At 46.0% G+C, this 11700-nt stretch overlaps 1 protein-coding gene across 1 annotated transcript in view; it reads right to left on the bottom strand.

Annotated features, from left to right (window-relative positions):
* Positions 1-1187: 1187 nt before the first annotated feature.
* LOC145355814 (proline dehydrogenase 1, mitochondrial-like) overlaps positions 1188-11700 on the bottom strand; it is a 36711-nt gene continuing 26198 nt past the window's right edge. The window contains exons 8-14 of the mRNA XM_080208207.1: positions 11308-11389; positions 9566-9658; positions 8801-8947; positions 7387-7562; positions 6390-6488; positions 3842-3930; positions 1188-3155 (exon numbers count right to left, since the gene is read on the bottom strand). Of these exons, the coding sequence (XP_080064333.1) occupies positions 2968-3155; positions 3842-3930; positions 6390-6488; positions 7387-7562; positions 8801-8947; positions 9566-9658; positions 11308-11389 (874 nt within the window). The 3' untranslated portion in view covers positions 1188-2967. The remainder of the gene's footprint in view (positions 3156-3841; positions 3931-6389; positions 6489-7386; positions 7563-8800; positions 8948-9565; positions 9659-11307; positions 11390-11700) is intronic.

Below are 11700 nucleotides of genomic sequence, written 5' to 3'. Positions count from 1 at the left end.
AGACACATTTGACAAGGTTTTGTAAATAACTCTCCCATTAATGGGCCTGGGCCCATTAATTCCTTCCAACTAAGATCCAATTCTTTTCCCCAAATCCAGTGAAGCGATTCAAAGAATGGGGGGGGGGGGGGGGGGTGGCGGTGTGAGATTCTGAGAAGCAGCAGTTAGTCTCTAGCACTGCAGCCCAATTCTAATGATGGATAATCCAAGATCCAGAATCCAGCATGGACTCTGCCCCGAGGGGGCTGGGTATTGGATATCCGACCTGTTGTTTAGATAGTGGGGCCTGGATTCACCGATCCTTTTGAAATTGGACCCTTCAGCCAAAAATATTCAACAGCCCAGTCCACTGCTTGCAGTATTCAGGCTTAAATCCCGCACCCCCACCCCAGACTCTCTTCTCTCTACAATGAAATCCTTTCTGAATGCAACATCAAGTGCTCACCATCACCTTTACAAGGCTGTAGGATGTCTGACGCAGATAGACACCCTTCTTTGATAAAGGGCGAGGCATGTTGTTGGATTGGAGAGAGAAAGAGAGGCTTATCCATGACTTGCCAGCCCACCAGGCATTCCCAGGCCTGGCACAAAGTGTTATCAACTCTGATGCCTTTGAAATGAGTGATGGAATAACGGAGGAGTTTGATTTTACATGTGGCAGTGGTTGATGGGACAAGTGCTCCTGATGGGAATGGAATTTTTACTCCATGAATAAAATTCCATTGTCACATCACAGTCATCAAACCTCTCGTGACCCATACAGTAAAAACTGAGCAAGTCTTTAATTAAAATGAAAAGAGTCTCTGAGTCAGTTCTGTATGCATTATACAGAGGTAAGTCTAACTTTCCCCTTTAAAGTAGGGTGCTTGAGGTTGACTGAAATACTGCAAGGTGCTTTTCCTAGTGTCAGGAGGATTAGCAAGGTAAATAGATGGCATTGCAGGAATAAGGCCTGGATGGGATTGTGGTCAATGCAGACTCGATGGGTCGAATGGCCTCCTTCTGCACTGTAGGGATTCTATGATTCTCTATTAGTGAGATCAGACAGCAGGTATAGAGTGTACACATAACACAAAAAAAACCACATGGGACAACACAAAAAAAAAATTGACTCGCATCCTTCTGTGAGTAATGGAGCGACTGAGCTTCTGAGGCCAAATTATAACAAAGCAATGGCACATTAAGGGTTGTGTCATAAACAATGCATTTACCTAGAACTCTGATAGATCACATAAGGAATAGAGCTAATTTTCACATTTATAAATTAAGTTACAATTGGAGATGATTCAGTCTATTTTCAGTGCTGAGGTTGAGGTCAATAGTGTGGAGTCACACTCATCAATACTCAGTAACTGCAGTAGTAACTTAATATTTACATACGTAGATACACCGCCAAAATCTAGCAAGCACAGTCCAAGTGGAATATTCAGCTCATATAATACATGGCAACATTCCTGTGAGATGTGCATAGTCTTCAATCTGTGAGAAAGGTCACATCCTGCACAGCAACTGGTGCTCACGTGCAAACAGTGTCGGAGTATAAGGACCTAGCAATCCAACTGCCAGGGAGATCTTGTGGCACTGTGGGTGATGTCCCCGCCCCTGAGACAGAAGTTCCGGGTTCAACACCCACTCCAGAACTTGATGGTCATGGGAGGTGTGTTCATAACTTGTCCAAACAGGTTGGAAATCAGCCTGTAAACCCTTCCAATATGTCAATGGCAGGTGGCAAGAGCATCTAAAAAGAGGGTCTCCAGGTCAGTTATGCTTTATGTGGAGTGGCACCCCTCAACCTAAAGTCTCTGTTTACAGGCTAAGTGATCTGTTCCATGTAAAACTACATGAAACACACATAAGCATGTATGTTTTTATCTGCCGCAAGTGCCATCAGACAAACGAAAGGCTCCCAAGTGCAGCATGGTGGCACAGTGGTTAGCACTGCTGCCTCATAGTGCCAGAGACCCTGGTTCAATTCTGGCCACACTCTTGTTTGTGTTGGGTTTGCATGTTCTCCCCATATCTGTGTGGAGTCTCCTCCGGTTTCCTACCACACTCCAAAGATGCACGGGTTAGGTTGATTGGCCATGCTAAATTGCCCCTTAGTGTCAGGGGGATTAGCAGGGTAAATACATGGGGTTACGGGGATAGGGCCTGGGTGGGATTGTAGTTAATACAGGCTCAGTGGACTGAATATCCTCCTCCTGCATTGTAAGGATTCTATAATTCTGAAATCTAATCCCCCTGTGAAGCCAGGCAGCCCAACACTCTTCCTGCAGCTATGAAGGTGGTTATTAAGATAAATATTTCAGGGAAGGGAAAATTTTGTCCTGCTGTTGCCACTTAAGGAAAAAATGAAAGAACACATGTGGTGAGTGACATGTACCACGATCGAGGAGGGCGGGGTGGGGGGGGGCGTTTTCGAGAGAGGTTCCTAGCTTGTCTACTGGAGCTTCTTGCAGTACAACAGCAGAAGCCTCAGAAATTTGCGCAGTGTCAACACCATTTAACTGTAGCCTTTCTACCAGAGTTACGCTAAACAAATAGAAGCATGTCCACAACCCATCTTCTTAATACCAATCAGGAATTTTTTTTAAAAACATATCTATATATTTATATATTTAAATATTTATATCACCAAAACGCCAACATATCCAATCGGCTAGGTTGACATTGAGTAGAAGGAAAGGCCTGAATAATCAGTCAGCACAAGCTAAGGAGCAAGGTCCAATGATGGTCCAGCTACTGAAGGCCACCAAGCAGGATTATTTTCATGTAGAGCTTTGTTTGAGGAAAACACTGGTCCCCAGAGCTTTGAGTGCTTCTCATCCAGTAACAGGAGAGTACGCCCTTCCCTGGCACTACTAAAACACGCTGTGCCTTAACACAGATAGACTATGCCCCCTCTCCCACATGAGTGGTCATCTTGTTAAACCAGAATGCCAGGCCCTCCTCTTGCACACGCCCTTCTTAATACGCAGCCTTGAATAGGTCCCCATTCAAAGTCCTGCGTTTCAGCTCATTCCACAGGAGTTCTCGTTCCCGTTGGGTTCCTGCCACCATGCCCCGGTTTTCTTGTGCACGTCTGGACAGGTAGGGCAAAACCTCTTCCACTGGACCATAGGGGACATACTTGTACACTGGATACCCAGCCTGGCCTGTGAAAGACACAATAAAGAGGGTTACCTTAAGAGCAACACTGCCTGGAGCACGAGTCAAGTGCGATTGGCCGTATTCCTGATATTTTTGGGGTTTTTTTGTACCTACAAAGAACAATACAGCACAGGAACAGGCCGTTTAGCCGTCAAGTCTGTGCTGACACAATGCCTCTCTAATCTAATATTTTCTTGCCCCTATGTGGTCCAAATCCCTCTATTCCCTGCCTATTCAGGTATCTACTCAGATGCCTCTTGAACGTTGTTACAGAATCTGCTTCCAACACCTCCTCTGTTAGTGTGTTCCAGGCATTCACCACCTAGTGGTACTATCGCTGGACCATTAACCCAGAAACTGGGGACCCGGGTTTGAAACCCGCCACAGCAGATGGTGAAATTTGAATTCAATAAAAAATATCTGGAATTAAGAATCTACTGATGACCATGAAACCATTGTCGATTGTGGGAAAAAAATCTACCTGGCTCTTCTTCAGGGAAGGGAATCTTTTGTTCTTATCTGGTCTGGCCTACATGTGACTCCAGAGCCACAGCACTGTGGTTGACTTTCAACTATCTTCGGGCAAAGAGGGATGGGCAATAAATGCTGGCCAGCCAGCAACACCCATGTCCCATGAATGATTGAATAAATAAATAACAACATAGGATAATTGCATTTCTGGTTCACATACCAAGGGGGAAGCTGATCTGATCAGACATGCCCAGTAATTGGCCAAAGTAGACTTTCTTAGCAGACGGATGGAGCCCAAGCTCATGCATTCTGTGAGGAAAAGAACAAGAGAGTTTATAACTAAAGGATAAACAGATTTACTTCCTGCACAAGCAGCAGAGATGGTCGGATGGCTAAGAGGTCAAGTCAGAAACACAACAATTCTCCTCTATTCATTAAAACTTGACTATAATTCCACAGCCTAGCTCAAGGACATAAGAACATAAGAAATAGGAGCAGGAGTAGGCCATCTAGCCCTTCGAGCCTGCCCCGCCATTCATTAAGATCATGGCTGATCTGTCGTGGCTCAGTTCCACTTTACCGCCCTCTCCCCATAACCCTTAATCCCCTCTCTTATCAAAAACCCATCAACCCGCGTCTTAAAAATATTTAGCGAGGCAGCCTCCACCACTTCAACGGGCAGAGAATTCCAGAGATTCACCACCCTTTGAGTGAAGAAGTTCCTCCTCAACTCTGTTCTAAACCGCCCCCCCTTTATCCTGCGGCTGTGCCCCCTAGTCCTACTGTCTTTTTTGAGCGGGAAGAGTCTCTCCACCTCTATCCTATCCATCCCATTCATCATCTTATACGTCTCAATGAGATCTCCCCTCATTTTTCTAAACTCTAACGAGTACAAGCCTAGTTTATTCAGCCTCTCCTCATAGCTCAACCCCCTCAACTCCGGTATCAGCCTAGTAAACCTCCTCTGCACTCCCTCCAAGGCCAAAATATCTTTGCGCAGGTGCGGCGCCCAAAACTGCACACAGTACTCCAGCTGCGGCCTCACCAATGCCCTATACAGCTGCAGCAAGACCTCCCTACTTTTATATTCAATCCCCCTCGCTATGAAGGCCAGCATCCCATTCACCTTCCTGACCACCTGCTGCACCTGCAAGCTGGGTTTTTGCGACTCATGCACAAGGACCCCGAGGTCCCTCTGCACCGTCGCCTGCTGCAGTTTTTCGCCCCGTAAGTAATAGTCCTTCCTACCATTCTTCCTACCAAAGTGGACCACCTCACACTTGCCAACATTAAATTCCATTTGCCATTTCCTGGCCCATTCGCCCAGCCTATCTAGATCCTTCTGCAGACTCTCCACACCCTCCGCACAATTTGCCGTTCCCCCAATCTTGGTGTCATCAGCAAATTTCGACACCCTACACTCGGTTCCCTCCTCCAGATCATCTATATAAATGGTAAAAAGCTGAGGCCCCAGCACCGACCATGGATGCTGATGCTACACAATCCAAGGCATGGAATGTCCTGAGCTGCAACGTTAATAAAAGCAAGAGAACATGAGAAAATCTGCAGCTGAAATATAGTGAGCCGTGTGTGTGCGTGTGTGTGTGTGTGTGTGTATATGTGTGTGTGTGTGTGTGTGTGTGTGTGTGTGTGTGTAAGAAATGATGATGCATTGAGGATCAGTAACGTGAAGAAAAGGAGACTCTAACATTCACATCCCTACTCCCACAATAAGGACCACAAAACATAGAACAGAATTAGGCCACTCGGTCCATCGAGTCTGCTCCGCCATTCAATCATGGCTGACATTTTTCTCATCCCACAATGTCCAGCATGTACTCCTTTCTAATGGATGAAAAATAATTCACGTACAAATAAAAGATTCAAAAGCTCTCATGAATCCACTCTGGAACCACTGGAAGAGGGAGTGGTTTCAAACAAGCAAGGACAATTTATTTTATTCAGAACATCCAGACTAGTTTTTAAACCAGTAAGAATCCTTTCAAAGATTTTTAAAAAAATTTTTACTCCATCCTTACAGTTACAAAGCCAATGCTCAGAAAGGTCCAGGCAAACACAAATCCATTCAAACTCCAACTGATTCCATCTCATGGTGTCCATAAAAGGGACAGCCACGATCCAAGCTGACAAGGTGAGGGATTGCACCCCACCTCAGGCTTGAACCGACACTGCTCTTAGCCAAAAAGCGACAGATGTTGGTGTCATAGAATAGAGTCATGGAATCCGTACAATGCACAAGGTCGTCATTCGGCCCATCAAGTCTGCACTGATTCTGTAATAAAGCATTTTACTCAGGCTCTATTCCTGCAACTCCATGTATTTACCCTACTAATCCCTCCAAACCCACACATCTTTGGATACTAAGAGGCAATTTAGCATGGCCAATCCAGCTAACCTGCACATCTTTGGACTGTGGGAGGAAATCAGAGCACATGGAGGCAACCCACGCAGACACAGGGAGAATGTGCAACCTCCACACAGATGGTGACTCAAGCCGGGAATCAAACCCGGGTCCCTGGCACTGTGAGGCAGCACTGCTAACCACTATGCTACCGTGCAATGGAAGTCAGGAGGAGGAAAGAGACAAGACAAGATCCCAACTGGCCGAACAATGCTCCTTCAATTCCACAACCCCCACCTTGGCAGAGTATAAAAGCACTGGTATAATATAACCATATTTCTGATCCCAGAATCACATCAGCAATGCGGCACCCAAAAAGATGCATGGTCAAACATTCTTCCGTTACCTGTGCAGTGTATATGCAACTGATTTTTCATTGTGCGATGCCACCATTACATTGGCCTTCTTGTTCACTTTGATTTCCTCCAGGATGTAATCCAAGCACCTGAATGACAACAACAGAAGATCAGGAACTCCAGAAACCCAGCACCTGTCCATCAGATACAAGGCCAGCAGGAATAATAAGCAACCTAATCGAGGCAGGGTGGACATAAACTGCTGACTGCCATTACTTTGACTTGAGTCCAGTTCTGTTCACACAGTGAAGGGCACAGTGGTTAGCACTGCTGCCTCACAGCACTAGGGACCTGGGTTTAACTCCCGGCTTGGGTCACTGTCTGTGCGAAGTCTGCACATTCTCCCAGTGCCTGTGTGGGTTTCCTCCGGGTGTTCCGGTTTCCTCCCAGTCCTAAAGACGTGCTGATTAGGTGCATTGGCCGTGCTAAATTCTCCCTCAGCGTACTTGAACGGGCGCCCGAGTATGGCGACTAGGGGATTTTCACAGTAACTTCATTGCAGGGTTAAGGTAAGCCTATGTGATGCTATTAAACAAAGGAACTGACCAGGTGGTAACCAGACTACACTGTGACCTCACTGAAGGACGGCAGCAACTTTGGAGGAAGCCCTCCTCCTGCATTCTATCATATCATTGTGTCGACTTGTGTGTGCATGTGAGCTTTCTTTAACATGATATGACTGGTTGATTAATTCACAGCCAAGCTAGAAGGTCTGGCAATGCCAGCCAACCTCCCTTAAAAAGGCCACTGTGATCAAAATGCTCCACAAGGAGCTGCTGAACCAAGATCAGAATGCAACATCCATCTGCAGACACACCCCAAGCCTTCTCATCAGCTAGTGCAGTTATGGGGATCTTCCTGTGCCGCCCAACCTCAACGGGTGCAACGCCTGCCTCGAAGGAGATGGTTAGAGAGAAACTCCTCTCAGTGCAGACGCAAAGCAAGCTCAATTCATTCCTTGTGCACAGATAAGGCAAGGATCCCTACCTGTGATACATGGCATTCGTGTCTTCATAGGTTTCATTGATGGGATCCTCGTACCCAATCTCCTGGGCACGTTTTCGTTCCTGGGCCATGTATGCACCCCGCACCAGCTTTGCTCCAAAGTACCAGTTTTCCCGGCGCGACAGTTCCACATCCACAGTAACGGTATCATAAGCGTCCTGGGGGGATAGAAAGGAAATAGGAAACCGTCAGTGTGGCTTTGGTACAGCAGTCCAGCGACAGAATCAGCCAGTGTCTAATTGGATTGTTCAAAACTTGGCTCACATTGCCTATCCCTTACTGAGCCAATGGACACTCCACACTGCTCGGGATGCCCTGACCTCCATCTGTGCTATTCACCTCCCTTCCTAGATCACTCATCAGTTGGAAGCACACTTGACAAAAGAAAGAATCCAAGAGCTCTAGCCCCATTTTATCTCTCAAGCACATAATGCAGGATGGCATACTGACGGACTATTGCACTGTTAAAGATGCCATCTTTTGGCTGAGATATTGTGGGATCCTTTGTATGGTTTGCTTCAATTAATGAAAAGACTTCATTTTAAGATATTTCTGCCTATGTAACTAAATGCTAAGCTTTTAGAACTAACTTGACCAAATTTTAAACTCAGCAGGCATGGTGGAACTAGCTTGAAAATTGACTGCAATCTTTGAAAGTACAATGCTAGCAGAAATGGCTTTCTCATAAGCCAAAACAAAGCTTTCATGGCCACAGCTGCAAATTGTTTATGAAAGTTGGAGACACAGCTCATACCAAGCGATTTCCATACGAGATAATGGAGAAGTTATAATTCTGTATACAGTCTTATGTGTCCAGTGAGGTTTGGGTCAAGCCTGTCAGGACTGGCTTTTGATGGTATCTATCTCTCTCTTTAACAAAGGGTCATGTGAACTCAAAATATCAGCTCTTTTCTCTCCTTTCGTATGCTGCCAGACTTGCTGAGATTTTCTAGCATTTTCTCTTTTGATTTCTAACCTTTTCTCTCTCTTTCTAGTAAATCTTTCTTTTCTTTCATTGTAATGTGTTAATTTTAAAATTCTAAGTCAATAAAACAAATTCAACGTACCACTGCTGTCTTCGTCTATTCTGAGGAATGAATGGGCCCTACAGATATCAAACATGGCCCAGTCTCTCCTTTCCAGTGAAAGTAAAAGATCCTATGGCGCCATTTGTAAGCACAAGCCACTAGCTCTCTGAAAGCTAGTGGCTTCTGCTACCAAATAAACCTGTTGGACTTTAACCTGGTGTTGTGAGACTTCTTACTGTGTTTACCCCAGTCCAACGCCAGCATCTCCACATCATGACTATCATTTGTGAGAGCAGCAGAACTTGTCCTGGTATCCTATATCTCACCGTTTTCAAATACTGTCTCCCCCTACCCCTGCAGTGCCTCACCTTCAGGTAGCACTGGTAGGTGTTGAAGATGACGGGCTTCTTGGTGTTGAATTTCCGCTGCATCTCCAGGGTCAGTCTGCTGATAGCCGGCTGGAAATAGGTCTGCTCGGCATCGACCATGAGGCGGACCTTCCTCTGCAAGGCTTCCTGTGGAGAGTGGGCATGTCAAAAAGTGACTGTTTTAGTCCCAGATCACGAGAGTTAGGACATCTCCGTGCTTCTCTCAAATAAAACGCAAACTTCACTGCGGCCAAAGTCAGGTCTTTGGCTGCTTCATCATGAGGTCATGTGGCACTGACTTTCTGACTGAACAAAAAGGGTCTGAGGGGAGAACATTTGTGTGCAGGAGAAATGTCGGAGAAGCAACAGCACTGTGGTTCAGGTGAACCGAGAGCGCCCCCTCCACACCATCATACACTTCCAGTGCCTCGGAAAAGCAGCCAGCACAATTAAGGACCCCACGCACCCCGGACATTCTCTCCTCCACCTTCTTCCATCGGGCAAAAGATACAAAAGTCTGAGGTCACGTAACAACCCACTCAAGAACAGCTTCTTCCCTGTTGCCATTAGACTTTTGAATAGACCTACCTTGCATTAAGTTGATCTTTCTCTATACTCTATGACTGTAACAAAACATTCTGCACTTTCTCCTGTCCTTCTCTATGTCTGTATAGCACGCAAAAAACAATACTGTATACCAACACATCTGATAATAGTAAATTGAATCAAATCAGTTGGAGCTCTGTGCCCTTTCGCCTCCCCTACCTTTGCCAAGACATCCATCCTCTGCAGCATCCTTTTCATCTGCAGCTCCTCCTCCTCTGTGAACTGTAGGAGAAGTGGTTCAACCTCGCCCGTCTGCAGGAAAAGCACAACCAGCCGTCACTCCTTCATAGTCATCTCTTGATGTGGATGCGCGGGTTAACACAGTCGCAGCAACTGCATACCAACATAGCTTGTATAAATAGCACCTTTCAATTTGCAATACATCCCAATGTGCTGTACAGGGCTTTATTCAGGAAAGAAAATCGCCACCAAGTCAAAGATGGTTACACTGGGACAGATTGTCTAACGCTTGATCAACAGAGTTTCTTTAAAAAGGAGAGTCTTAAAAGGTGAATCATAGTGCAGAAGGCAGCCACTCAGCCCATCGAGCCTGCACCAACAACAATCCCACCCAAACCCTATCCCCTTAACCTCCACCCTGCTAGTCCCCTGACACTATGGGCAATTTAGCATGACCAATTAAGACGACCTGCATCTCGCTGGGAGAAGGCCAGGGAGTAGCACTAGCTAAATTGCTCCTTGGGAAAGCCAGTGTGGGCACGACAGGGGTGAATGGCCTTCTTCTGTGCCTCTGGGATACAATAGAAATCTTAGAATCCCTGCAGTGCAGAAGGAGGCCATTCGGCCCATCGAGCCTTGACTGACAACAATCCCACCCAGGCTCAATCCCCATTACCCCACTAATCCCTCTAACCTACGCATCCCAGGACACTAAGGGGCAATTTAGCATAGCCAATGCACCTAACCCGCACATCTTTGGACTGGGAGCTTCACATCTCATTGAACAATGGAATGCTGGTGAAATAAAACAGACAAAGCTTAATCCGTATGTAAAGGACTCTACTGTCCATTACATCAAAACCTTCCAGCAAGCAATACGGGGACAAAAATAAAAGAACTTCAAAACAGAAGTATGCAAAACAGCTTGGCTAAAAATACCTGGGGAGTAAAGTGTCAAGAAAAGGTGAAGCTTCAAGATACAAGAGTTTCTGAAACTCCTGGGGTTTAAGGGATAAAAACAGTCTTAACAACTTCCAGAGGACCACAATTTGGAATAGTACCTCAATCAGCTTGGATCGTGCCCCATCAAATTATGGTCTTCTGGAGTGGGAGAAAGTCTGAGGGGCTTGTATGCTCTCACCTTCGGAAGGGTTGTGGAGTCTGGGAGAATTCTTAATGTGTTCATGTGGAACTATGCTTGTTTTTAAGCAGGGATTGGCTCTACTATTGGTGAAAAGGTGATCTCCAGGCCTTTACTGGATCAGGGTAAGTAAGCCTGGAGGACAGCGATTACTTCATTCATTCTGAACAGACAGTGTTTTAAACGGGAAGCAAAGACATTCAGCAGATTTTTTTTCCCCTTCAGCTCACAGCGTCGGTGAGCCATTCTGGCTGCTGTCAGGTGAACTGGGGCAGAACTTGTCCTGGTATCCTATATCTCACTGTGACACAGCTCTCAAGTGTGAGGCACCACTTCCGTTATAACGTTCCCACCTCTAGCATTAGGGGTGGGGATTTCTGAACTGGCTAGGGTGGAAGAATCAGCATTAGCAAAGTTTCCCCCCCAGGAACTGCAGAGTGAAGAATCTGCCAAGCTCTGAACTAAAGAGAGCAACGTGGCACTGGTTACCACCCTGACTTACACAGGCATCATTTCCTCAACACAAAATATCCCGTACACGTATAGCCCAACTCTACCGACCAACACATTTGCTCCGCACCTTCAGATTTGGAACTACAAAGAGCTTGGCAACTTTTGTGCGGTTGTCAATCAGGTTGTTCCAATCCAATAGGTCTACCGTGCTGAAAAGGAGACAAGATACACAAGAGTCAGTATCATGATAAAGGATGTGCTGATGTCAGCAACCTGACACAAGCCAATAGTGAGCACATGCGTGACAATTTCCCCACGGGACATGTGCACCAATGAACGAAAATGGACACTCTTTCATTATTTTCACCAGTTCTTTTGCTACCTTTTCCCCATGTCAACTTCCTTCATTCTCCTCATACAGACACACGCCGTTTCTACAATACTGTTTCTTGGACACCAACAGCCATCCCACGTGAACAAGTATTTACACAGAAAAATGTGACGTGATACGTTATGGTCA

Source organism: Carcharhinus amblyrhynchos, chromosome 20 (genome assembly GCF_965287045.1).
Source record: "Carcharhinus amblyrhynchos chromosome 20, sCarAmb.v2.hapA, whole genome shotgun sequence".
Lineage (NCBI taxonomy): Eukaryota > Metazoa > Chordata > Chondrichthyes > Carcharhiniformes > Carcharhinidae > Carcharhinus > Carcharhinus amblyrhynchos.
Note: the sequence above shows the minus strand (reverse complement) of the source record. Positions and strands in the feature narration are given on the sequence as shown.